Source organism: Cloeon dipterum, chromosome 2, assembly GCF_949628265.1.
Source record: "Cloeon dipterum chromosome 2, ieCloDipt1.1, whole genome shotgun sequence".
Classification (NCBI taxonomy): domain Eukaryota; kingdom Metazoa; phylum Arthropoda; class Insecta; order Ephemeroptera; family Baetidae; genus Cloeon; species Cloeon dipterum.
In genome coordinates, this window is record NC_088787.1 from 26,061,712 (window position 1) to 26,089,660 (window position 27,949).

Here is a 27,949-nt window from a genome sequence, read left to right on the forward strand (position 1 = left end):
TTATTTCTGCTCATTTTTCTTACCAGCAAAAGTGTGTCACTTCATCCGTGATATCTCTTTCTTGCCTGGCATCGTTAACGTCGCACTGCCGACCATGGAGTTTGCATTGTCAGAGTGCACAGCAGCGCGTACCCCGTATTTTGCGACAGGATAATTATTATGTTACGGCCAAACGCTGCGAGCACTCAGCATGATCAATAAAAAAAAGAGTGTGTGCCGAGGAGAGCGCTTGCCGCTGCTTCTCATGCTGCAGGCTCGTCTTTTCATTTGTCTCTGTTTTCTATGCTCAACCTGATGCTTGTTTTAAGCTCAAAACAGGTGGATTTATCATCTTTCACGTCACTCACAAGGCATGAGATGCAATTGAATCAGATTATGAGTATTAATCAAAACGTCAGAGAAACTGATGTCATTGAATGAAGACTATTGAACTTACTAATTTTTTTATTCATATAGATATAGTTGGATAGCTCGTTTTACGCTTAATCATATATATATATATATATATATATATATATATATATATATATATATATATATATATATATATATATATATATATATATATTCATTGAATGAATTAACCTAGGAAGGACATTGTAAGTTTCTAAATGTAGAGATCATATATATTTAAATTTTAGGAATTTATATCAAAACAGCAGCAGTGGTGCTACGCCAAAAAGATGGGTTGCATTAATACTAAGTAGATTTTGCTGATATTTATGAATAATACAAAAATTTACAAATTAACCATGACTTTATTGCATTGAAGAAGCTATTTATACATTTGAATGTAGTATGTAGCAGTACAAAATATGAGTAGATCAATAAGACTTCAGTATTGAATAAATTTGACGATAGTTATTCAAACATAAGAGTAATAGTTCAACGTTTATAATAGAAAAAAATAGCAATTTCTTCGGTTCTGAGATAACAAAAGGGTAGAATGGCGCTGCAAGGTGTTGTCCTTGCATCCTTCAAATCACATTAAGCGATTGCCTTGGCTTCAGGCAGAAATGACTCCCAGATCTGGATGAGCTGGTAGGAAGATGCATAGAGTTAGTTACTTTGCGAAGCAATTAAATATAAATGTGTTTACCTGCTGCTGATTTTGCATGAGACTCTCAATGTAGTTGATGAGAGTGACTTTGAACTCTTGGATGCGAACCAGTTCAAAGCGCTCCAGCTCCTTCTTTATCATCCTGCTGATATTCTCAAACTCCTCTTGGCCCCGCTCGACTTTCGACTCCCACTGAAACAGGGCGTTTATTTTCAAATCACCAAATACATTTCACAGCACTTGGCGCGGCGGTAAAGCTAATTACTTCCAGCATTTTGCGTCAGTGGCAAAATGCTGGCAGCAATGTTTCACCGCTGTCCGAAATTAGGCACGCCTAATTTATTCAGCGATAGAACGAGACCGACCTCCACAACTTCATCGTTGGCTTGGTTGATTTTATCAGTCCGGCCCATAATTTCAAACTTGGCTTTGGCTTCCCGTTTTTTGTTGAGCACGACCTGGGCATGCTGCCAATTCTGGTACACTTTCACCCTCTCATGGAACACATCCTGCGCAAACAGCCTTGTTAGCAACCTTCCGCAGCCTCAGATGAGTGCAAAGGTACCTTGATCGCACCAACTAAGGCGACGTAGTCTTTCAGCAGCTCGCACAGAATGCCAAAGTCAGCATTGCACTGCTCCGCGTACACATGCTCCACCCTCTCCTCCACCTCAGCTAGCTGCGAAAGCGCCCTCGACAGGGAGTTGTGTTCGTCGCAATTACTCAGCATGGCAACGCTCTTGCCAAAGCTAGCTGTGCACTGCGACAGCTCGCGACGCTGGTACACCAGAGCCTCCACCCGCGTCAGCATGTTTTTCAGCTGCGCGTCTAGGTTTTCCACTTGCTGCACCTTCTCCTCGAACCACTGAAATTCAAAGTTGATTAATTTCTTGATGCACTGCCCTCGCAGTAATATGTTAGATGACTAGAACTGTGAAGCTTGAGTGGTTTGATGACCCAACAAACAAAACATTTAGTTAGAAATTTAGCTGGGAAAAACTGATGGTGGAAGAATTAAAATATTAACATTAAAATAACTTTTGTTTCCCTAAAATCAAATACCTACGCTCTACTCCATAAAATTAGAAAATATTAAGAAATAATTAAAGTAAACAATTTAAATTACGCTTTAACGCAAAGGATATAAAATAGAAAATTTTTTGCTTTCTGAATAGCTATTTTTTATCATTTAAATAAATTCCTTAAAATGGGACTGAAAAAAAAGAAAATGTTTCAACCGCCAAAATTTCGCAGCCCTAGAGAGATAGTTGGTTACCTGATTCTCCTGGCATGATTAATAATTACAAATTAACAGACTTAAGCTTTATACAGGAAATACTAAAACAACTCACCGAATCACTTTCATCCATTTTATAGGTGATCTTGTTAACAGTTTCTCCCACTTTGTTAAACAGCCTGATCACCCCAGCACCACTCAAGGCAGATGTGTTTGTCGCTTTAGGGAGTTCAAGTTCTGCAAGGAAAATTGAAAATCTGCCCAATAATTAGGTTCTAAAATTCACCTGACTCTAAGAAGTCCCTGAAGTCTGGGTCGACTCGAAGGATTGGATGGTTGGCGGTGCGGTTGATGAACCGCTCTAAAGCTGCTCTTCGCCTTTCGATGAAGTCAGCTGATGCACCCTGGTCCGACTGATTGGACATCTTAATTTTGGTAGAACCTACGATAAAGAAAGCGATACATTATTGATTTATGGGTAAACGCAAAAATAAGCCTTTATTTGTATATTATATAAGTTATTGTTGATTTTTGTTAATTTGAAAACCATCAATAAAACTAGAATATATATGCTGGATGGACAAAAATCACAAGTTTACGTTTGACGTGAAAAGGCATGAACAAACTCTCCTAACTAGAGCATAAAATAGTTTTTTGTTGTGAGACATTCCCTATATCAATAATTGTAGCAGCCCTTGACCAATTAAGCTATTTTTGTTACAAGGGAAAGTGTCAGATGATAAGTTATTAGAGCAGCAATGGTGATTAGTTAAGCATTCTTTGTTATTTTAGGGAAATACTACATCTAGCTATAAAAGCAACAAATTTGAGATTTGAGCTCCTTTCAAATTACGCAGGAGAGAAATATCTTAATTAATTATATCACAATATTCACTATCAATTAGATTATTATGATTTTCACTGGCCAAAGGAACGTAAATTATCAACAAAATTGAAATGAGTGACAGTGACACCTGTGGCAGCAGATAGCAAAAGCACTCACTGAGGTGCGACTTGACATGTGTACGTTTTCAAGTCAAAGAATTATTTTTTGCCAAAGCTAGTATAGTCCGTGACTCAAAAGATAAAAACTTATATCGGTACCGCCAAGTGACTTAGACGTCCACAGCTCGCCTACAGTTTTAACAATTATATTTTTTTCTTAGAAGAGGTTTGAAATCTTGTTCATTAGACTTGGAAATGCGAAAGAAAAATTTAGCTAATACTAATTCTCCACTCACCAATCATGCTCTTCTCAGGAGCAGGTGGAATGATTCTTCCTGAGCGGAGATACTTTTCAGTCAATTTATCGTGCAGCCCTAGGAAATCGCTGAACCGACGGTAGACGCTGAAATTGGACTTCTTGTAGAACTGCATGTTGGTCTGAGTGGAGACTCGATAGGCCATGTAAGCTCCCATGCCCTCGCCCATTTTTTGCGGCTCGGTGATTGAGACCCGTACATACTGGTCATCGCCATTTGCACCATGTTGCTGCAACTGAACAGGCCAAGTGGAAGTTATTATCAATAGTTGAATTATTGATCCTATCAGCTATCAGCTTCACAATTTACTATTATTCTGACTACTAAATGTTGAAAGAATACTTGGGATTTTGGTTTCCTCCATTCCTAATTTAGTACACATTTCTAAATTATACTCTTCTCAACCTTTTTATCATGGAAAATATATTTTTTTTTCAAATATTTAATTTCAACAAACAAGGACGTTGTAAGGTTTATTGAGTGGTAGATTAAAAATTAAATTAATGTTGTAAGGATTGCTCCATTTTTTCGTGACAAAAACAGACAAAAATATGATCTTTTTCAAAATTCACGCAAAATAGTTTAGATAATATTCAATGAATGCTTCCAACTAACCTCTGCAGTCGTAACTCTATGCATTCTGCTGGAAGGAAGACTGGTTGGTACGCCGCTCTGCTGAATCGGCGCCTGCAAAAGGCTGGAATAATTGCATGTTGTGTCTGGCCGGAGCGCCGTTACTGGCGACGGCAATTGTGTTTAAGAGAGTAATCATTTTAACGATTTTTACCTGGCCTGTGGGGTCGCTCGTCACACTTTCCTCGGCGAAAATGTCAGAGTTGTTGTCCAAAGGCGCCTCTTCCTGGAATCATAGTTAACGTCAAATATGAAAATAAGGTTAGCAGTGAAACAGAAACCAATAGCTTCAGGCGCAAAAATCTTGCAGACGTGTACAAGTACATGGTGGCTTTAAGGACACTGTACTGCTAAAACTCATAATAATTGAAAGGGAATTTAACACGCAGCTGGGAGAAATGTTGGTCGATTAAATTCTTGTCACATGACGCTCACTATCACTGACAATGAGCAAATATTATGTATTATTGATTGTGTACTTTCAATGAGTGCCAAACTATTATTTGTGACGAAAAAATATTTATACTTTAATTCTTTCCTTCAATATATCGAGTTGATAACGGTTTTTATTTAACACCTCGAGTGGATTTCATTCACAGAAGCGACAGACCCAAGAAATAATTTGCAAGATGTGATGAGTAAAATAATAATTACTGTGTTATTAGCATTTAATCTAATATTTTTTTTAAAAATATTTTTGGGAGTGCATAGTTTAAGCATGGTATAGAAATGAAAAATAGACCAGAATAACGACGTTTGGGTTATATTATTATATATTTACAATCATTTTATCTCTACCAAAAATTGAGAAACTTTAAATTTAATTCACATTGCAGGCTAAAAGAAAATTGTTGGTAGAGAACGAACTCAATAATTTTATTGGTCGAATGAATTAATGCTACAAAAAAATTATATCAGTCAACAAAATGACTCAATTGATTTAAGAGCTGTTTAAATAATAAATGTATTGGTTAAACACCGACTTCGTAAATAAGTGTGCTATGCACTGTTGCATGGGCAGAAGGCTAAACGCATTGTAGATAAATTGTGTTACTATACACATAATATATATCTACCACACAGTCCTAACCATTACAATAGTCCGATGATTATCGTTTGGAGCCGCTCCACACGCATTTTTCAAGGAAATCAATGCCGACGTCAGAAGTCAATGAAACTTAACGTTATATTGTGTACAAGCGCTGTAGCGCTTCGCGTCGATTGTAGGGGCAACTACCAACCCCCCAAACACCGAGCGGGGGCGCTCCGGGGCCCCCCCGAGCGCCGGAGGGGGCCGACGGCGCCTTCGGCGCCGGAAACGCCGAGATATGCGGCCGAATGAGAGATTTCAGGGCGGCCACCCTGAGAAAGGTCGCAGGGGTGGTTGAGGGGGTGCGCGCGAAGGCGAGACGCCTCCGGAGAGGGGTTGTGCGTGAATATCGCTCTGCCGGTCCGTTGGGCGGGCGGCGGAGAGCGTGGCGGTCAATTCGAGGGTTTCAGGTCGGGGGACCCTGAGAAAGGTCGGCGGGGGTGGTTAGGGGGTGCGCGCGAAGGCGAGACGCCTCCGGAGAGGGGTTGTGCGTGAATATCGCTCTGCCGGTCCGGTGGGCGGGCGGCGGAGAGCGTGGCGGTCAATTCGAGGGTTTCAGGTCGGGGGACCCTGAGAAGAGGTCGGCCGGTCGCGGCGGGTTGAAGATCTTGGTGGGCTCTTTCGAATGAGGGGTCGTGGTCGATGCTGCGATGGATACTCGATTTTTGGCGGCGGGCGAAATGCGCCTGCAGTGCTTCGCCGCTCGCGCGAATGCGAAATGTACTTTTACGCACTCTATTTGCGAAGAACGAAGCGAAATGATCGGCTGCGTGCGGCTGAATAGCGCAGTCAAAGTGCTCAGGGTGGGCGACCTGGGGAAGGTTGGTGGTTTGAAGTGCGGCTGGTGGACGCAAAGCAGCGGCAAACTTGGTGGAAAACGCGGTTAAATTCGGCCTGCGGGAGGGTCTCAGGTCGGGGGACCCTGGGGAAGGGCGGCCGGTTTCTTCAGGTTAAAGCGCTCGGCGGGCGCTTTCGAATGAGGGGTCGCGGTCGACCGTGCGGCGAAAACTCGAATTTTGGCAAAAATAAATCCGTGCGGCGGGCGAAATGCGCCTGCAGTGCACGCTGCGCCGCTGCTGCGAACGCGATTCGCACTTTTTCGCACTCTATATGCGCCAAACGAAGCGAAATGAGTGGTTGCGGCCGGCCGAATCGCGCAGTGAAGGTGCTCAGGGTGGGCGGCCTGGGGAAGGTTGGTGGTTTGAAGTGCGGCTGGTCAACGCAAAGGTGCCTCAAACTTGCCTCAAAACGCCGAAAATCGCGATTGAATTCTGCCTGCGGAAGGGTCTCAGGTCGGGGGACCCTGGGGAAGGTCGTTTGACCGTGCCAGGTTGAAGCGCTCGGCGGGCGCTTTCGAATGAGGGGTCGCGGTCGACCCTGCGGCGATTACTCGAATTTTGGCAAAAATAAATGTGTGCGGCACGTCGCCGCGCCGCAGCACACGGCCGCCGTGCACACGTTTTGCACACCCAAAACAGAAATTCGCCTCTAAATCGAATTTTGGAGGAGCTACGATGGTAAAAATTTGGATTCAGACCCCCGCGCACCCAGCCGTGGGTTTGCGACGGTCAAATTCGAGATTCAGCGGCGGGCGGCTCCGCGGCGCCGATGCGCGTTTTTTTAGCCTGTTCATTTTCGTGCTGGCGAAATCGCGGATTTTCGATGCGCCGCCGTAATTCGCCTATGGGCCGGATTTCCGCCAAATTCGGTTTGCGGGGACTCTTCGCCGGGCGGAAGAGCGTGGCACAGCAATCGCGCCCGAAAAGAATTTTTTTCGGCCCGAAATCCGAATTCCAATTTCCCATGTTAAGCTTATGGGAGCTAAAAAACCCTTCCGCGCCGCGCGCCAAAGCCTACTCGTCCCAGGGTTTTCATCCGATCAGGTCGAATTTGGTCTTAAAATGTTCGGGGATAAATTCCGCATCGACTCTAGAGCCATTTTTTTGAATTTTTTCTCAGGTCCGAAGTTATGCCTGCCCAAATGGTGTGGAAGGGAAAATGGGCAAAATTTGCCCGGTTAATAACTTTTTCGCTATGGGGCGGAAAAATCTTTTCCGCACACCGTCGGCCTCCCCCAGTCGTCGCCTGCACGAATCTCGAGTTTGGGGGCCCTGGGGCCCATATTCAAATTGCGGGTTGCCCCCGAGTACCGAAAAATGACGTTTTTCAACTTTGAAGGGTCACCGGTGACCCTGACGAGGTCACCCGGATTTCATACTCGCTGTGCCTTAGTTTTTTGGGCAAACTTAATTTTTGGCTATCTTGGAATTTTCCTCAGGTCATTCGAAAAACGTGGGTTATTCTTATGGGAGCTTCGACTTTTGCCTGTTTTTTACCCTTTCGGGGCTTCCACCTTCCGTGCGGTTGCAGCAGGATGACAAACCCGCACATGAAAATGAAGCTAATCGCAGCTTCTTTCGAATGAGGGGTCGCGGTGGGCCGTAAGTCGTCGAGGGGCTCCGCGGGGGCCCCTCGAAAAAAATAATTATTGTCCAAACCACGTTTTTTCGGCTTTTTATTTTTATATCTCGGCTCCTATGGGACGTACGGGCAAAAACCGGTGCGGGCCCACCTCGGGGTTAAATTCCGCTTCCGATGGCGCCGGTTTCGACCCCCCATCCCCCTCGCAGCCCCCGCCGCCCCCGGGGAACCCTCGAAAAAGGCGTTTTTCGTTTTATTTTTTTTTAAATTCGCCTATGGTAAAAATGTCGGCTTTGTCGCTTGTTTCCTCACTTTTCGGGTACCGCGCGTCGGCCGTCCGGGTTTGGGCCCCATCGGCCCCGATTTGCCCATTTTTTTACATTGGGAGATAGGGAAGCGGTTTACAAAGAGGGGGCCCCCCGGGCCCCTATGGGGCCCAAAGAAAAAACCTCTTGCCCAACTTCCGCACTTGGCCCCCCCACCCCCCACCCCCGCCCCCGTCCCTTGCGTGCACAAAAGTGTGAACCAAGTGGGTATTATATAGTAGGGAGACAAGCGCTGTAGCGCTTCGCGTGGTTGTCGGGGGTTAATTCGGGGGTGGGCGGCAACTACCAACCCCCCAAACACCGAGCGGGGGCGCTCCGGGGCCCCCCCGAGCACCGGAGGGGGCCGACGGCGCCTTCGGCGCCGGAAACGCCGAGAAAGGCGGCACAATGAGAGATTTCAGGTCGGCCACCCTGAGAAAGGTCGCAGGGGTAGTAGAGGGGGTGCGCGCCCCGGCGGGACGCCTCCGGGGAGGGGTCGCGCGCGAAAATCGCTCCGCCGGTCCGTTGGGTGGGCGGCGGAGAGCGCGGCGGTCATTTCGAGGATTTCAGGTCGGGGGACCCTGAGAAGAGGTCAGCCGGTCGCGGCGGGTTGAAGATCTCGGCGGGCTCTTTCGAATGAGGGGTCGTGGTCGACGCTGCGATGAATACACGATTTACGGCGAAAAAATGATTTTGAATGTCTTGTGCGGCGGGCGAATGCGAATCGCACTTTTTCGAACTCTAAGTGCGGCAAACGAAGCGAAATGAGTGGTTGCGGCCGGCCGAATCACGCAGTGAAGGAGCTCAGGGTGGGCGGCATGGGGAAACTTGGTGGTTTGAAGTGCGGCTGGTCAACGCAAAGGTGCCTCAAACTTGCCTCAAAACGCCGAAAATCGCGATTGAATTCTGCCTGCGGAAGGGTCTCAGGTCGGGGGACCCTGGGGAAGGGCGGCCGGTTGCTTCAGGTTAAAGCGCTCGGCGGGCGCTTTCGAATGAGGGGTCGCGGTCGACCGTGCGGCGTAAACTCGAATTTTGGCAAAAATAAATCCGTGCGGCGGGCGAAATGCGTCTGCTGTGCACGCTGCGCCGCCTGCGCGAACGCGATTCGCACTTTTTCGCACTCTAAATGCGCCAAAAGAAGCGAAATGAGTGGTTGCGGCCGGCTGCATCGCGCAGTGAAAGTGCTCAGGGTGGGCGACCTGGGGAAGGTTGGTGGTTTGAAGTGCGGCTGGTCAACGCAAAGGTGCCTCAAACTTGCCTCAAAACGCCGAAATCGCGGTTAAATTCTGCCTGCGGGAGGTCTCAGGTCGGGGGACCCTGGGGAAGGGCGGCTGGTTTCTTCAGGTTAAAGCGCTCGGCGGGCGCTTTCGAATGAGGGGTCGTGGTCGATTCTGCGGCGAATACTCGAATTTTGGCAAAAATAAATCCGTGCGGCGGGCGTAATGCGCCTGCAGTGCTTCGCCGCTCGCCCGCGCGAATGCGAAATGCACTTTTTCGCACTCTAAATGCGCCAAAAGAAGCGAAATGAGTGGTTGCAGGCGGCAGAATCGCGCAGTGAAGGTGCTCAGGGTGGGCGGCCTGGGGAAGGTTCGTGGTTTGAAGTGCGGCTGGTGGACGCAAAGGTGCCTCAAACTTGGTGGAAAACGCCGAAAACGCGGTTAAAATCGGCCTGCGGGAGGGTCTCAGGTCGGGGGACCCTGGGGAAGGGCGGCCGGTTGCTTCAGGTTGAAGCGCTCGGCGGGCCCTTTCGAATGAGAGGTCGCGGTCGACCCTGCGGCTAATACTCGAATTTTGGCAAAAATAAATGTGTGCGGCACGGTGCCGCGCCGCAGCACGCTGCCGCCGTGCACACGTTTTGCACACCCAAAATCGAAATTCGCCTCTAAATCGAATTTTGGAGGAGCTACGATGGTAAAAATTTGGATTCAGACCCCCGCGCACCCAGCCGTGGGTTTGCGGTGGTCAAATTCGAGATTCAGCGGCGGGCGGCTCCGCGGCGCCGATGCGCGTTTTTTTAGCCTGTTCATTTTCGTGCTGGCGAAATCGCGGATTTTCGATGCGCCGCCGTAATTCGCCTATGGCACGGATTTCCGCCAAATTCGGTTTGCGGGGACTCTTCGGCGGGCGGAAGAGCGTGGCACAGCAATCGCGGCCGAAAAGAATTTTTTTCTGCCCGAAATCCGAATTCCAATTTCCCATGTTAACCTTATGGGAGGCGAAAAACCCTTCCGCGCCGCGCGCCAAAGACTACTCGTCCCAGGGTTTTCATCCGATCAGGTCGAATTCGGTCTTAAAATGTTCGGGGATAAATTGCGCATCGATGATCGGGCCGTTTTTTTGAATTTTTTCTCAGGTCCGAAGTTATGCCTGCCCAAATGGCGCGGAAGGGAAAATGGGCAAAATTTGCCCGGTTAATAACTTTTTCGCTATGGGGCGGAAAAATCTTTTCCGCACACCGTCGGCATCCTCCACTCGTCGCCTCTTCGAATCTCGAGTTTGGGGGCCCTTGGGCCCATAGCCAAATTGCGGGGTCGCCTCAAATATCGAAAAATGGCGTTTTCCAATTTCAAAGGGTCACCGGTGACCCTGAGGAGGTCACCCGGATTTCATACTCGGTGTGCCTTAGTTTTTTGGGCAAACTTAATTTTTGGCTATCTTGGAATTTCGATCCCAGACAAAGTGGGCACCTGTGTTATTCTTATGGGAGTTTCGACTTTTGCCTGTTTTTTACCCTTTCTGCCCTTCCACCTTCCGTGCGGTTGCAGCAGGATGCCAAACCCGCACATGAAAATGAAGCTAATCGCGGCCGCTATCGAATGAGGGGTCGCGGCGGGCCGTAAGTGGTCTTGGGGCTCCGCGGGGGCCCCTCGAAAAAAATAATTCTTGTCCAAACCACGTTTTTGCGGCTTTTTATTTTTATATCTCGGCTCCTATGGGACGTACGGGCAAAAACCGGTGCGGGCCCACCTCGGGGTTAAATTCCGCTTCCGATGGCGCCGGTTTCGACCCCCCATCCCCCACGCAGCCCCCGCCGCCCCCGGGGAACCCTCGAAAAAGGCGTTTTTCGTTTTATTTTTTTTTAAATTCGCCTATGGTAGGAATCTCGGGTTTTACGGTTGTTTCCTTGTTCGGAAGGGTCCCTCCACGGGCCACCCGGGTTTGGGCCCGATCGGCCCCGAATTGCCCATTTTTTTACATTGGGAGATAGGGACGCCTCCCGCTTCGAAGGGCCCCCTCGGGCCCCTATGGGGCCCAAAGAAAAAACCTCTTGCCCAACTTCCGCACTTGGCCCCCCCACCCCGCCCCCCCCGCCCCCGTCCCTTAGCTGCTCAAATGTCTGTACCGAGTGGGTATTGTATAGAAGGGAGACAAGCGCTGTAGCGCTTCGCGTCGGTGTCGGGGGTTTACTCGGGGGTGGGCGGCAACTACCACCCCCCCAAACACCGAGCGGGGGCGCTCCGGGGCCCCCCCGAGCACCGGAGGGGGCCGACGGCGCCTTCGGCGCCGGAAGCGCCGATATTGCCTGCTGATTGAGAGATGTCAGGTCGGCCACCCTGAGAAAGGTCGCGGGGGTGGTTGAGGGGGTGCGCGCCCCTGCGGGACGCCTCCGGAGAGGGGTCGCGCGCGAAAATCGCTCTGCCGGTCCGGTGGGCGGGCGGCGGAGAGCGTGGCGGTCAATTCGAGGGTTTCAGGTCGGGGGACCCTGAAAAAGGTCGGCGGGGGTGGTTGGGGGTGCGCGCGAAGGCGAGACGCCTCCGGAGAGGGGTCGCGCGCGAAAATCGCTCTGCCGGTCCGGTGGGCGGGCGGCGGAGAGCGTGGCGGTCAATTCGAGGGTTTCAGGTCGGGGACGTTGTCGAGGGTTAATTCGGGGGCGGGGGTTAATTCGGGGGCGCCTCCGATAGCGGTGGCGGGCGGCGACCGCCGGGCGGGGGCCGACGGCGCCTTTGGCGCCGGAAGCGGCGAGATATGCGGCTGAATGAGAGATTTCAGGGCGGCCACCCTGGGGAAGGTTGGCGGGGGTGGTTGGGGGGTGTACGTGCCGGCTAGATTCCTCCGGGGAGGGGTTGCGCGCGAAAATCGCTCCGCCGGTCCGATGGGCGGGCGGCGGAGAGCGTGGCGCTCAATTCGAGGGTTTCAGGTCGGGGGACCCCGAGAAAAGGTCGGCCGGTCGCGGCGGGTTGAAGATCTCGGCGGGCGCTTTCGATTGAGGGGTCGTGGTCGACGCTGCGATGGATACTCGAATTTCGGCAGAAAAATGATTTTGAATGTGTCATGTGCGGCGGGCGAATGCGATTCGCACTTTTACGTCGTCTAAATGCGCCAAACGAAGCGAAATGAGTCGCTGCGGCCGGCCGAATCGCGCAGTGAAAGTGCTCAGGGTGGGCGACCTGGGGGAGGTTGGTGGTCCGAAGTGCGGCTGGTTGGCGAAAAGCAGCGGCAAACTTGGTGGAAAACGCCGAAAACGCGGTTAAATTCGGCCTGCGGGAGGGTTTCAGGTCGGGGGACCCTGGGGAAGGGCGGCCGGTTTCTTCAGGTTAAAGCGTTTGGCGGGCGCATTCCAATGAGGGGTCGCGGTCGACCGTGCGGCGAAAACTCGAATTTTGGCAAAAATAAATCCGTGCGGCGGGCGAAATGCACCTGCAGTGCACGCTGCGCCGCTGCTGCGAACACGAAAAGCAATTTTTCGCACTCTATATGCGCCAAAAGAAGCGAAATGAGTGGTTGCGGCCGGCCGAATCGCGCAGTGAAAGTGCTCAGGGTGGGTGGCCTGGGGAAGGTTGGTGGTCCGAAGTGCGGCTAGTTAACGAAATGCACCGCCAAACTTGCCTCAAAACGCCGAAAATCGCGATTGAATTCTGCCTGCGGAAGGGTCTCAGGTCGGGGGACCCTGGGGAAGGGCGGCTGGTTGCTTCAGGTTAAAGCGCTCGGCGGGCGCTTTCGAATCAGGGGTCGCAGTCGACCGTGCGGCGAAAACTCGAATTTTGGCAAAAATAAATCCGTGCGGCGGGCGAAATGAGCCTGCAGTGCACGCTGCGCCGCCTGCGCGAACGCGATTCGCAGTTTTACGCACTCTAAATGCGCCAAACGAAGCGAAATGAGTGGTTGCGGCCGGCCGAATCACGCAGTGAAAGAGCTCAGGGTGGGCGGCATGGGGAAACTTGGTGGTTTGAAGTGCGGCTGGTCAACGCAAAGGTGCCTCAAACTTGCCTCAAAACGCCGAAAATCGCGATTGAATTCTGCCTGCGGAAGGGTCTCAGGTCGGGGGACCCTGGGGAAGGTCGTTTGACCGTGCCAGGTTGAAGCGCTCGGCCAGCGCTTTCGAATGAGGGGTCGCGGTCGATTCTGCGGCGAATACTCGAATTTTGGCAAAAATAAATCCGTGCGGCGGGCGAAATGCGCCTGCAGTGCACGCTGCGCCGCTGCTGCGAACACGAAAAGCAATTTTTCGCCCTCTATATGCGCCAAAAGAAGCGAAATGAGTGGTTGCGGCCGGCAGAATCGCGAAGTAAAAGTGCTCAGGGTGGGCGACCTGGGGAAGGTTGGTGGTCCGAAGTGCGGCTGTTTAGCGAAAAGCAGCGTCAAACTTGGTGGAAAACGCCGAAATCGCGGTTAAAATCGGCCAGCGGAAGGGTCTCAGGTCGGGGGACCCTGGGGAAGGTCGTTTGACCGTGCCAGGTTGAAGCGCTCGGCGGGCCCTTTCGAATGAGGGGTCGCGGTCGATTCTGCGGCGAAAACTCGAATTTTGGCAAAAATAAATGTGTGCGGCACGTCGCCGCGCCGCACGCTCCTTCTGCCGTGCACACGTTTTGCACACCCAAAACCGAAAATCGCCTCTAAATCGAATTTTGGAAGAGCTACGATGGTAAAAATTTGGATTCAGACCCCCGCGCACCCAGCCGTGGGTTTGCGATGGTCAAATTCGAGATTCGGCGGCGGGCGGCTCCGCGGCGCCGATGCGCGTTTTTTTAGCCTGTTCATTTTCGTGCCGGGCAAATCGCGGATTTTTGATGCGCCGCCGTAATTCGCCTATGGGCCGGATTTCCGCCAAATTCGGTTTGCGGGGACTCTTCGGCGGGCGGAAGAGCGTGGCACAGCAATCGCGGCCCAAAAGAATTTTTTTCGGCCCGAAATCCGAATTCCTATTTCCCATGTTAAGCTTATGGGAGGCGAAAAACCCTTCCGCGCCGCGCGCCAAAGCCTACTCGTCCCAGGGTTTTCATCCGATCAGGTCGAATTTGGTCTTAAAATGTTCGGGGATAAATTCCGCATCGACTCTAGAGCCATTTTTTTGAATTTTTTCTCAGGTCCGAAGTTATGCCTGCCCAAATGGTGTGGAAGGGAAAATGGGCAAAATTTGCCCGGTTAATAACTTTTTCGCTATGGGGCGGAAAAATCTTTTCCGCACACCGTCGGCCTCCCCCAGTCGTCGCCTGCACGAATCTCGAGTTTGGGGGCCCTGGGGCCCATATTCAAATTGCGGGTTGCCCCCGAGTACCGAAAAATGACGTTTTTCAACTTTGAAGGGTCACCGGTGACCCTGACGAGGTCACCCGGATTTCATACTCGCTGTGCCTTAGTTTTTTGGGCAAACTTAATTTTTGGCTATCTTGGAATTTTCCTCAGGTCATTCGAAAAACGTGGGTTATTCTTATGGGAGCTTCGACTTTTGCCTGTTTTTTACCCTTTCGGGGCTCCCACCTTCCGCGCGGTTCGAGCAGGATGCCAAACCCGCACATGAAAATGAAGCTAATCGCGGCCGCTCTCGAATGAGGGGTCGCGGCGGGCCGTACGTGGTCATGGGGCTCTGCGGGGGCCCCTCGAAAAAAATAATTCTTGTCCAAACCACGTTTTTGCGGCTTTTTATTTTTATATCTCGGCTCCTATGGGTCGTACGGCGCAAAACCGGTGCGGGCCCACCTCGGGGTTAAATTCCGCTTCCGATGGCACCGGTTTCGACCCCCCATCCCCCTCGCACCCCCCGCCGCCCCCGGGGAACCCTCGAAAAAGGCGTTTTTCGTTTTATTTTTTTTTAAATTCGCCCATGGTAGGAATCTCGGCTTTGTCGCTTGTTTCCTCACTTTTCGGGTACCGCGCGTCGACTTTTCGGGTTTCGGCGGCGATCGCGGCCGAATTGCCGATTTTTTTACACAGAAGCATAGGGACGCCTCCTACTTCGAGGTGCCCCCCCGGGGCCCTACGGGCCCCGGGGGAAAAACCTCGGGCACACCTTCCGCCCCCGTCCCCCCCTCCCCGCCCCCCCCGCCCCCGCCCCTTAAGTGCCCAAATGTCTGTACCGATCGGGTATTGTATAGTAGGGAGACAAGCGCTGTAGCGCTTCGCGTCGGTGTTCGGGGTTTACTCGGGGGTGGGCGGCAACTACCAACCCCCCAAACACCGAGCGGGGGCGCTCCGGGGCCCCCCCGAGCACCGGAGGGGGCCGACGGCGCCTTCGGCGCCGGAAGCGCCGATATTGCCGGCTGATTGAGAGATGTCAGGTCGGCCACCCTGAGAAAGGTCGCAGGGGAGGTAGAGGGGGTGCGCGCCCCGGCCAGACGCCTCCGGGGAGGGGTCGCGGGCGAAAATCGGTCCGCCGGTCCGTTGGTCGCGCGGCGAAGACCGTGGCGGTCAATTCGATGGTTTCAGGTTGGGGGACCCTGTGAAAGGTCGGCGGGGGTGGTTCAGGGGGTGCGCGCGAAGGTGAGACGCCTCCGGGGAGGGGTCGCGCGCGAAAATCGCTCCGCCGGTCCGTTGGTCGTGCGGCAAAGACCGTGACGGTCAATTCGAGGATTTCAGGTCGGGGGACCCTGAGAAGAGGTCGGCCGATCGCGGCGGGTTGAAGATCTCGGCGGGCACTTTCGAATGAGGGGTCGTGGTCGATGCTGCGATGGATACTCGATTTTTGGCGGCGGGCGAAATGCGCCTGTAGTGCTTCGCCGCGCGCGCGATTGCGATTCGCACTTTTTCGAACTCTAAATGCGCCAAACGAAGCGAAATGAGTCGTTGCGGCCGGCCGAATCGCGCAGTGAAAGTGCTCAGGGTGGGCGACCTGGGGAAGGTTGGTGGTCCGAAGTGCGGCTGGTGGACGAAAAGCTGCGGCAAACTTGGTGGAAAACGCCGAAATCGCGGTTAAATTGGGCCTGCGGAAGAATCTCAGGTCGGGGGACCCTGGGGAAGGGCGGCCGGTTGCTTCAGGTTAAAGCGCTCGGCGGGCGCTTTCGAATGAGGGGTCGCGGTCGACCGTGCGGCGAAAACTCGAATTTTGGCAAAAATAATTCCGTGCGGCGGGCGAAATGCGCCTGCAGTGCACGCTCCGCCGCGCGCGCGAACACGAAAAGCACTTCTTCGCACTCTAAATGCGCCAAAAGAAGTGAAATGAGTGGTCGCGGGCGGCCGAATCGCGCAGTTAAGGTGCTCAGGGTGGGCGACCTGGGGAAGGTTGGTGGTCCGAAGTGCGGCCGGTGGACGCAAAGGTGCCTCAAACTTGCCTCAAAATGCCGAAAAACGCGGTTAAAATCGGCCTGCGGAAGGGTCTGAGGTCGGGGGACCCTGGGGAAGGTCGTTTGACCTCGCCAGGTTGAAGCGCTCGGCGGGCCCTTTCGAATGAGAGGTCGCGGTCGACCCTGCGGCGAAAACTCAAATTTTGGCAAAAATAAATCCGTGCGGCCGGCGAAATGCGCCTGTAGTGCACGCTGCGCCGCCTGCGCGAACGCGATTCGCACTTTTACGTCGTCTAAATGCGCCAAAAGAAGCGAAATGAGTGGTTGCGGCCGGCCGAATCGCGTACTGAAGGTGCTCAGGGTGGGCGACCTGGGGAAGGTTGGTGGTCCGAAGTGCGGCTGGTGGACGCAAAGGTGCCTCAAACTTGGCGGAAAACGCCGAAATCGCGGTTAAATTCTGCCTGCGGGAGGGTCTCAGGTCGGGGGACCCTGGGGAAGGTCGTTTGACCGCGCCAGGTTGAAGCGCTCGGCGGGCCCTTTCGAATGAGGGGTCGCGGTCGATTCTGCGGCGAAGACTCGAATTTTGGCAAAAATAAATGTGTGCGGCACTGTGCCGCGCCGCAGCACGCCGCCGCCGTGCACACGTTTTGCACACCCAAAACCGAAATTCGCCTCTAAATCGAATTTTGGAAGAGCTACGATGGTAAAAATTTGGATTCAGACCCCCGCGCACCCAGCCGTGGGTTTGCGGTGGTCAAATTCGAGATTCAGCGGCGGGCGGCTCCGCGGCGCCGATGCGCGTTTTTTTAGCCTGTTCATTTTCGTGCTGGCGAAATCGCGGACTTTCGATGCGCCGCCGTGATTCGCGTATGGCACGGATTTCCGCCAAATTCGGTTTGCGGGGACTCTTCGCCGGGCGGAAGAGCGTGGCACAGCAATCGCGGCCGAAAAGAATTTTTTTCTGCCCGAAATCCGAATTCCAATTTCCCATGTTAACCTTATGGGAGGCGAAAAACCCTTCCGCGCCGCGCGCCAAAGCCTACTCGTCCCAGGGTTTTCATCCGATCAGGTCGAATTTGGTCTTAAAATGTTCGGGGCTAAATTCCGCATCGACTCTAGAGCCATTTTTTTGAATTTTTTCTCAGGTCCGAAGTTATGCCTGCCCAAATGGTGTGGAAGGGAAAATGGGCAAAATTTGCCCGGTTAATAACTTTTTCGCTATGGGGCGGAAAAATCTTTTCCGCACACCGTCGGCCTCCCCCAGGTGTCGCCTGCACGAATCTCGAGTTTGGGGGCCCTGGGGCCCATAGCCAAATTGCGGGGGCCCCTCAAATATCGAAAAATGGCGTTTTCCAATTTCAAAGGGTCACCGGTGACCCTGAGGAGGTCACCCGGATTTCATACTCGGTGTGCCTTAGTTTTTTGGGCAAACTTAATTTTTGGCTATCTTGGAATTTCGATCCCAGACAAAGTGGGCACCTGTGTTATTCTTATGGGAGTTTCGACTTTTGCCTGTTTTTTACCCTTTCGGGGCTCCCACCTTCCGGGCGGTTGCAGCAGGATGCCAAACCCGCACATGAAAATGAAGCTAATTGCGGCCCCCGTCGAATGAGGGGTCGCGGCGGGCCGTAAGTGGTCGCGGGGCTCCGCGGGGGCCCCTCGAAAAAAATAATTCTTGTCCAAACCACGTTTTTCGGGCTTTTTATTTTTATATCTCGGCTCCTATGGGACGTACGGCGCAAAACCGGTGCGGGCCCACCTCGGGGTTAAATTCCGCTTCCGATGGCGCCGGTTTCGACCCCCCATCCCCCACGCAACCCCCGCCGCCCCCGGGGAACCCTCGAAAAAGGCGTTTTTGGTTTTATTTTTTTTTAAATTCGCCTATGGTAGGAATCTCGGGTTTTACGGTTGTTTCCTTGTTCGGAAGGGTCCCTCCACGGGCCACCCGGGTTTGGGCCCGATCGGCCCCGAATTGCCCATTTTTTTACATTGGGAGATAGGGACGCCTCCCGCTTCGAAGGGCCCCCTCGGGCCCCTATGGGGCCCAAAGAAAAAACCTCTTGCCCAACTTCCGCACTTGGCCCCCCCACCCCGCCCCCCCGCCCCCGTCCCTTAGCTGCTCAAAAGTGTGTTCCAAGTGGGTATTATATAGTAGGGAGACAAGCGCTGTAGCGCTTCGCGTCGATTCGGGGGCTAATTCGGGGGCGGGGGGCAACTACCAACCCCCCAAACACCGAGCGGGGGCGCTCCGGGGCCCCCCCGAGCACCGGAGGGGGCCGACGGCGCCTTCGGCGCCGGACGCGCCGAAAACGCCGGCAGATTGAGAGATGTCAGGTCGGCCACCCTGAGAAAGGTCGCAGGGGTGGTAGAGGGGGTGCGCGCCCCGGCGGGACGCCTCCGGGGAGGGGTCGCGCGCGAAAATCGCTCTGCCGGTCCGTTGGTCGCGCGGCGGAGACCGTGGCGGTCAATTCGAGGGTTTCAGGTCGGGGGACCCTGAGAAAAGGTCGGCCGGTCGCGGCGGGTTGAAGATCTCGGCGGGCGCTTTCGAATGAGGGGTCGTGGTCGACGCTGCGATGGATACACGATTTACGGCGAAAAAATGATTTTGAATGTGTCTTGTGCGGCGGGCGAATGCGATTCGCACTTTTACGTCGTCTAAATGCGAAGAACGAAGCGAAATGAGTGGTTCCGGCCGGCTGAATGGCGTACTAAAAGTGCTCAGGGTGGGCGACCTGGGGAAGGTTGGTGGTTTGAAGTGCGGCTGGTCAACGCAAAGGTGCCTCAAACTTGCCTCAAAACGCCGAAAATCGCGATTGAATTCTGCCTGCGGAAGGGTCTCAGGTCGGGGGACCCTGGGTAAGGGCGGCCGGTTGCTTCAGGTTAAAGCGCTCGGCGGGCGCATTCGAATGAGGGGTCGCGGTCTACCGTGCGGCGAGAACTCGAATTTTGGCAAAAATAAATCCGTGCGGCGGGCGAAATGCGCCTGCAGTGCACGCTGCGCCGCTGCTGCGAACACGAAAAGCAATTTTTCGCACTCTATATGCGCCAAAAGAAGCGAAATGAGTGGTTGCGGCCGGCCGAATCGCGCAGTGAAGGTGCTCAGGGTGGGCGACCTGGGGAAGGTTGGTGGTCCGAAGTGCGGCTGGTGGACGCAAAGGTGCCTCAAACTTGGCGGAAAACGTCGAAAACGCGGTTAAAATCTGCCTGCGGGAGGGTTTCAGGTCGGGGGACCCTGGGGAAGGGCGGCCGGTTGCTTCAGGTTAAAGCGCTCGGCGGGCGCTTTCGAATGAGGGGTCGCGGTCGATTCTGCGGCGAATACTCGAATTTTGGCAAAAATAAATCCGTGCGGCAGTGTGCCGCGCCGCAGAATGTGTGTTTGCGGCGGGCGAAATGCGTCTGCTGTGCACGCTGCGCCGCCTGCGCGAACGCGAAACGCACTTTTTCGCACTCTAAATGCGCCAAAGGAAACGAAATGAGACGCTGCGGCCGGCTTAATCGCGCAGATAAGGTGCTCAGGGTGGGCGACCTGGGGAAGGTTGGTGGTTTGAAGTGCGGCTGGTGGTCGCAAAGCAGCGGAAAACTTGGTGGAAAACGCCGAAATCGCGGTTGAAATCGGCCTGCTGAAGGGTCTCAGGTCGGGGGACCCTGGGGAAGGTCGTTTGACCGCGCCAGGTTGAAGCGCTCGGCGGGCGCTTTCAAATGAGGGGTCGCGGTCGACCCTGCGGCGAAGACTCGAATTTTGGCAAAAATAAATGTGTGCGGCACGTCGCCGCGCCGCACCACGCTGCCGCCGTGCACACGTTTTGCACACCCAAAACCGAAAACCCCTTATAAATCGAATTTTGGAGGAGCTACGATGGTAAAAATTTGGATTCAGACCCCCGCGCACCCAGCCGTGGGTTTGCGGTGGTCAAATTCGAGATTCAGCGGCGGGCGGCTCCGCGGCGCCGATGCGCGTTTTTTTAGCCTGTTCATTTTCGTGCTGGCGAAATCGCGGATTTTCGATGCGCCGCCGTAATTCGCCTATGGGTCGGATTTCCGCCAAATTCGGTTTGCGGGGACTCTTCGCCGGGCGGAAGAGCGTGGCACAGCAATCGCGGCCCAAAAGATTTTTTTTCGGCCCGAAATCCGAATTCCTATTTCCCATGTTAAGCTTATGGGAGGCGAAAAACCCTTCCGCGCCGCGCGCCAAAGCCTACTCGTCCCAGGGTTTTCATCCGATCAGGTCGAATTCGGTCTTAAAATGTTCGGGGATAAATTCCGCATCGACTCTAGAGCCATTTTTTTGAATTTTTGCTCAGGTCCGAAGTTATGCCTGCCCAAATGGCGCGGAAGGGAAAATGGGCAAAATTTGCCCGGTTAATAACTTTTTCGCTATGGGGCGGAAAAATCTTTTCCGCACACCGTCGGCCTCCCCCAGTCGTCGCCTGCACGAATCTCGAGTTTGGGGGCCCTGGGGCCCATATTCAAATTGCGGGTTGCCCCCGAGTACCGAAAAATGACGTTTTTCAACTTTGAAGGGTCACCGGTGACCCTGACGAGGTCACCCGGATTTCATACTCGCTGTGCCTTAGTTTTTTGGGCAAACTTAATTTTTGGCTATCTTGGAATTTTCCTCAGGTCATTCGAAAAACGTGGGTTATTCTAATGGGAGCTTCGACTTTTGCCTGTTTTTTACCCTTTCTGCCCTTCCACCTTCCGTGCGGTTGCAGCAGGATGACAAACCCGCACATCAAAATGAAGCTAATCGCGGCCTCTGTCGAATGAGGGGTCGCGGCGGGCCGTACGTCATCGCGGGGCTCCGCGGGGGCCCCTCGAAAAAAATAATTCTTGTCCAAACCACGTTTTTGCGGCTTTTTATTTTTATATCTCGGCTCCTATGGGACTTACGGGCAAAAACCGGTGGGGGCCCACCTCGGGGTTAAATTCCGCTTCCGATGGCACCAATTTCAACCCCCCATCCCCCTCGCAGCCCCCGCTGCCCCCGGGGAACCCTCGAAAAAGGCCTTTTTCGTTTTATTTTTTTTTAAATTCGCCTATGGTAAAAATCTCGGGTTTCACGCTTGTTTCCTCACTTTTCGGCCACCGCGCGTCGACATGCCGACTTTCGGCCCGATCGGCCCCGAATTGCCGATTTTTTTACATTACGAGATAGGGACGCCTCCCGCTTCGAAGGGGCCCCTCGGGCCCCTATGGGGCCCAGAGCAAAAACCTCTTGCCCAACTTCCGCACTTGGCCCCCCCTCCCCCCACCCCCACCCCCGCCCCTTGCGTGCACAAAAGTGTGAACCAATCGGGTATTATATAGTAGGGAGACAAGCGCTGTAGCGCTTCGCGTCGTGTTAGGGGCGGTTCCAACCCCCCCAAACACCGAGCGGGGGCGCTCCGGGGCCCCCCGAGCACCGGAGGGGGCCGACGGCGCCTTCGGCGCCGGACACGCCGATATTGCCGGCTGATTGAGAGATGTCAGGTCGGCCACCCTGAGAAAGGTCGCAGGGGAGGTAGAGGGGGTGCGCGCCCCGGCGGGACGCCTCCGGGGAGGGGTCGCGCGCGAAAATCGCTCTGCCGGTCCGGTGGGCGGGCGGCGGAGAGCGTGGTGGTCAATTCGAGGGTTTCAGGTCGGGGGACCCTGGGAAAGGTCGGCGGGGGTGGTTGGGGGGTGCGCGTGAAGGCGAGACGCCTCCGTCGAGGGGTCGCGCGCGAAAATCGCTCCGCCGGTTCGTTGGGTGGGCGGCGGAGAGCGCGGCGGTCATTTCGAGGATTTCAGGTCGGGGGACCCTGAGAAGAGGTCAGCCGGTCGCGGCGGGTTGAAGATCTCGGCGGGCGCTTTCGAATGAGGGGTCGCGGTCGATTCTGCGGCGAATACTCGAATTTTGGCAAAAATAAATCCGTGCGGCGGGCGAAATGCGCCTGCAGTGCACGCTGCGCCGCCTGCGCGAACGCGATTCGCAGTTTTACGCACTCTAAATGCGCCAAAAGAAGCGAAATGATCGGTTGCGGGCGGCCGAATCGCGCAGTAAAGGTGCTCAGGGTGGGCTACCTGGGGAAACTTGGTGGTTTGAAGTGCGGCTGGTCAACGCAAAGGTGCCTCAAACTTGCCTCAAAACGCCGAAAATCGCGATTGAATTCTGCCTGTGGAAGGGTCTCAGGTCGGGGGACCCTGGGGAAGGTCGTTTGACCGTGCCAGGTTGAAGCGCTCGGCGGGCGCTTTCGAATCAGGGGTCGCAGTCGACCGTGCGGCGAAAACTCGAATTTTGGCAAAAATAAATCCGTGCGGCGGGCGAAATGCGTCTGCAGTGCACGCTGCGCCGCCCGCGCGAATGCGAAACGCACTTTTTCGCACTCTAAATGCGCCATACGAAGCGAAATGAGTGGTTGCGGGCGGCCGAATCACGCAGTTAAGGTGCTCAGGGTGGGCGACCTGGGGAAGGTTGGTGGTTTGAAGTGCGGTTGGTTGGCGAAAAGCTGCCTCAAACTTTGCGGAAAACGACGAAAACGCGGTTAAATTCTGCCTGCGGAAGGGTCTCAGGTCGGGGGACCCTGGGGAAGGTCGTTTGACCGCGCCAGGTTGAAGCGCTCGGCGGGCCCTTTCGAATGAGGGGTCGCGGTCGACCGTGCGGCGTAAACTCGAATTTTGGCAAAAATAAATGTGTGCGGCACGTCGCCGCGCCGCAGCACGCTGCCGCCGTGCACACGTTTTGCACACCCAAAACCGAAAACCCCTTATAAATCGAATTTTGGAAGAGCTACGATGGTAAAAATTTGGATTCAGACCCCCGCGCACCCAGCCGTGGGTTTGCGATGGTCAAATTCGAGATTCAGCGGCGGGCGGCTCCGCGGCGCCGATGCGCGTTTTTTTAGCCTGTTCATTTTCGTGCTGGCGAAATCGCGGATTTTCGACGCGCCGCCGTAATTCGCCTATGGGCCGGATTTCCGCCAAAATCGGTTTGCGGGGACTCTTGGCCGGGCGGAAGAGCGTGGCACAGCAATCGCGGCCCAAAAGATTTTTTTTCTGCCCGAAATCCGAATTCAAATTTCCCATGTTAAGCTTATGGGAGGCGAAAAACCCTTCCGCGCCGCGCGCCAAAGCCTACTCGTCCCAGGGTTTTCATCCGATCAGGTCGAATTTGGTCTTAAAATGTTCGGGGATAAATTCCGCATCGACTCTAGAGCCATTTTTTTGAATTTTTGCTCAGGTCCGAAGTTATGCCTGCCCAAATGGCGCGGAAGGGAAAATGGGCAAAATTTGCCCGGTTAATAACTTTTTCGCTATGGGGCGGAAAAATCTTTTCCGCACACCGTCGGCCTCCTCAAGTCGTCGCCTTCACGAATCTCGAGTTTGGGGGCCCTGGGGCCCATAGCCAAATTGCGGGGGCCCCTCAAATATCGAAAAATGGCGTTTTCCAATTTCAAAGGGTCACCGGTGACCCTGAGGAGGTCACCCGGATTTCATACTCGCTGTGCCTTAGTTTTTTGGGCAAACTTAATTTTTGGCTATCTTGGAATTTCGATCCCAGACAAAGTGGGCACCTGTGTTATTCTTATGGGAGTTTCGACTTTTGCCTGTTTTTTACCCTTTCGGGGCTTCCACCTTCCGCGCGGTTCGAGCAGGATGCCAAACCCGCACATGAAAATGAAGCTGATCGCGGCCGCTATCGAATGAGGGGTCGCGGCGGGCCGTACGTGATCGCGGGGCTCCGCGGGGGCCCCTCGAAAAAAATAATTCTTGTCCAAACCACGTTTTTGCGGCTTTTTATTTTTATATCTCGGCTCCTATGGGACGTACGGGCAAAAACCGATGCGGGCCCACCTCGGGGTTAAATTCCGCTTCCGATGGCACCAATTTCAACCCCCCATCCCTATTTCCACCCCCGCTGCCCCTGAAAGACCCTCAAAAATGCCTCTTTTGGTTTTATTTTTTTTTAAATTCGCCTATGGTAAAAATGTCGGCTTTCTCGCTTGTTTCCTCGCTTTTCGGGTACCGCGCGTCGGCCATCCGGGTTTGGGCCCGATCGGCCCCGATTTGCCCATTTTTTTACATTGGGAGATAGGGACGCCTCCCACTTCGAAGGGCCCCTCCGGGGCCCTATGGGCCCCAAACAAAAAACCTCTTGCCCACCTTCCGCACTTGGCCCCCCCTCCCCCCACCCCCGCCCCCGTCCCTTAGCTGCTCAAAAGTCTGTACCGATCGGGTATTATATAGTAGGGAGACAAGCGCTGTAGCGCTTCGCGTCGGTTTAAGGAGCAACTACCAACCCCCCAAACACCGAGCGGGGGCGCTCCGGGGCTCCCCCGAGCACCGGAGGGGGCCGACGGCGCCTTCGGCGCCGGAAACGCCGAGAAAGGCGGCCGAATGAGAGATTTCAGGTCGGCCACCCTGAGAAAGGTCGCAGGGGAGGTAGAGGGGGTGCGCGCGAAGGCGAGACGCCTCCGGGGAGGGGTCGCGCGCGAAAATCGCTCCGCCGGTCCGTTGGTCGTGCGGCAAAGACCGTGACGGTCAATTCGAGGATTTCAGGTCGGGGGACCCTGAGAAGAGGTCGGCCGATCGCGGCGGGTTGAAGATCTCGGCGGGCTCTTTCGAATGAGGGGTCGTGGTCGACGCTGCGATGGATACTCGATTTTTGGCGGCGGTCGAAATGCGCCTGCAGTGCTTCGCCGCGCGCGCGAGTTCGATTCGCACTTCTTCGCACTCTAAATGCGCCAAAGGAAGCGAAATGAGTGGTTGCGGCCGGCTGAATCGCGCAGTGAAGGTGCTCAGGGTGGGCGACCTGGGGAAGGTTGGTGGTCCGAAGTGCGGCTGGTGGACGCAAAGGTGCCTCAAACTTGGTGGAAAACGCAGAAAACGCGGTTAAATTCGGCCTGCGGGAGGGTCTCAGGTCGGGGGACCCTGGGGAAGGGCGGCCGGATGCTTCAGGTTAAAGCGCTCGGCGGGCGCTTTCGAATGAGGGGTCGCGGTCGATTCTGCGGCGAATACTCGAATTTTGGCAAAAATAAATCCGTGCGGCAGTGTGCCGCGCCGCAGAATGTGTGTTTGCGGCGGGCGAAGTGCGCCTGCAATGCACGCTGCTCCGCCCGCGCGAGTTCGATTCGCACTTCTTCGCACTCTAAATGCGCCAAAGGAAGCGAAATGAGTGGTCGCGGGCGGCTGAATCACGATGTGAAGGTGCTCAGGGTGGGCGACCTGGGGAAGGTTGGTGGTCCGAAGTGCGGCTAGTTAACGAAATGCAGCGGCAAACTTGGCGGAAAACGCCGAAATCACGTTTGAATTCTGCCTGCGGAAGGGTCTCAGGTCGGGGGACCCTGGGGAAGGTCGTTTAACCGTGCCAGGTTGAAGCGCTCGGCGGGCCCTTTCGAATGAGGGGTCGCGGTCGATTCTGCGGCGGAAACTCGAATTTTGGCAAAAATAAATGTGTGCGGCACGTCGCCGCGCCGCACCACACGGCCGCCGTGCACACGTTTTGCACACCCAAAACCGAAATTCGCCTCTAAATCGAATTTTGGAAGAGCTACGATGGTAAAAATTTGGATTCAGACCCCCGCGCACCCAGCCGTGGGTTTGCGGTGGTCAAATTCGAGATTCAGCGGCGGGCGGCTCCGCGGCGCCGATGCGCGTTTTTTTAGCCTGTTCATTTTCGTGCTGGCGAAATCGCGGATTTTCGATGCGCCGCCGTAATTCGCCTATGGGCCGGATTTCCGCCAAATTCGGTTTGCGGGGACTCTTCGCCGGGCGGAAGAGCGTGGCACAGCAATCGCGGCCGAAAAGAATTTTTTTCGGCCCGAAATCCGAATTCCAATTTCCCATGTTAAGCTTATGGGAGCTAAAAAACCCTTCCGCGCCGCGCGCCAAAGCCTACTCGTCCCAGGGTTTTCATCCGATCGGGTCGAATTCGGTCTTAAAATGTTCGGGGATAAATTCCGCATCGACTCTAGAGCCATTTTTTTGAATTTTTTCTCAGGTCCGAAGTTATGCCTGCCCAAATGGTGTGGAAGGGAAAATGGGCAAAATTTGCCCGGTTAATAACTTTTTCGCTATGGGGCGGAAAAATCTTTTCCGCACACCGTCGGCCTCCCCCAGTCGTCGCCTGCACGAATCTCGAGTTTGGGGGCCCTGGGGCCCATATTCAAATTGCGGGTTGCCCCCGAGTACCGAAAAATGACGTTTTTCAACTTTGAAGGGTCACCGGTGACCCTGACGAGGTCACCCGGATTTCATACTCGCTGTGCCTTAGTTTTTTGGGCAAACTTAATTTTTGGCTATCTTGGAATTTTCCTCAGGTCATTCGAAAAACGTGGGTTATTCTTATGGGAGCTTCGACTTTTGCCTGTTTTTTACCCTTTCTGCCCTTCCACCTTCCGTGCGGTTGCAGCAGGATGACAAACCCGCACATCAAAATGAAGCTGATCGCGGCCGCTATCGAATGAGGGGTCGCGGCGGGCCGTAAGTGGTCCTGGGGCTCCGCGGGGGCCCCTCGAAAAAAATAATTCTTGTCCAAACCACGTTTTTGCGGCTTTTTATTTTTATATCTCGGCTCCTATGGGACGTGCGGGCAAAAACCGGTGTGGGCCCACCTCGGGGTTAAATTCCGCTTCCGATGGCGCCGGTTTCGACCCCCCATCCCCCTCGCAGCCCCCGCCGCCCCCGGGGAACCCTCGAAAAAGGCCTTTTTCGTTTTATTTTTTTTTAAATTCGCCTATGGTAAAAATGTCGGCTTTCTCGCTTGTTTCCTCGCTTTTCGGGTACCGCGCGTCGACATGCCGACTTTCGGCACGATCGGCCCCGATTTGCCGATTTTTTTACATTAGGAGATAGGGACGCCTCCTGCTTCGAAGGGGCCCACCGGGCCCCTATGGGGCCCAGAGGAAAAACCTTTTGCCCAACTTCCGCACTTGGCCCCCCCTCCCCCCACCCCCACCCCCGCCCCTTGCGTGCACAAAAGTGTGTTCCAATCGGGTATTATATAGTAGGGAGATATACTATTATTCACGCCGAAGTAAACAAAAACATTTTTTGTTATCGATTATTACACGACGTAAATAGCTCGATATAATTATACACATAAATCAAATATACATTAAATTTCAACAACCAAGACCTTATCACAAGAGGAAAATAGAAAATAATTTCTCTGCAGTACAACCACCCCTTTTGATGGGATAATTTTGACACTTGAACAAACCTGCAATGCCGACTGAAACAAATCATCGTTGTGATCAAGGCTGACTTGCTGCATTTCAGGTGGATGATCGCCCTCGCTCTCCTCCATCGCTGTGCAAGTTTAACCGGCTGCCGCTTTTCAGGGATTTAGGAAACAAAATTTATGCTTTGCAAAGCTCACGAAAATTGTGGGCTGGAACCGAACAGCCGACTCAACTCTATGATAAGGAGAAGGGAAAATCGAAGGGGCAGTGGTGCGATGGGTTTCCACATCGATCAAGAGCGAGTCTCATTTGTTTTTAGGCCTTTTAAACATGTGACGCAGCGTGTAATCGGGATTTTCATCGAT

General features: G+C 53.8%; 1 protein-coding gene across 2 annotated transcripts; it reads right to left on the reverse strand.

The window, feature by feature from the left end:
• Positions 1-738: 738 nt before the first annotated feature.
• Positions 739-27,801, reverse strand: LOC135937853 (sorting nexin-2-like). 2 transcript variants are annotated; one of them, XM_065481155.1, is made up of 10 exons: positions 27,623-27,801; positions 4,347-4,418; positions 4,175-4,246; positions 3,539-3,794; positions 2,584-2,739; positions 2,413-2,534; positions 1,626-1,925; positions 1,426-1,569; positions 1,100-1,252; positions 739-1,038 (listed from the first exon to the last, which is right to left on the reverse strand). In XM_065481155.1, exons 1-10 carry the CDS (start codon positions 27,707-27,709, stop codon positions 988-990), a joined length of 1,413 nt encoding a protein of 470 aa, XP_065337227.1. In that variant the 5' UTR covers positions 27,710-27,801; the 3' UTR covers positions 739-987. The 2 variants fall into 2 exon arrangements, with proteins under 2 accessions (XP_065337227.1, XP_065337228.1); XM_065481156.1 differs by lacking the exon at positions 27,623-27,801 and adding an exon at positions 4,474-4,602.
• Between the last annotated feature and the right edge of the window lie 148 nt (positions 27,802-27,949).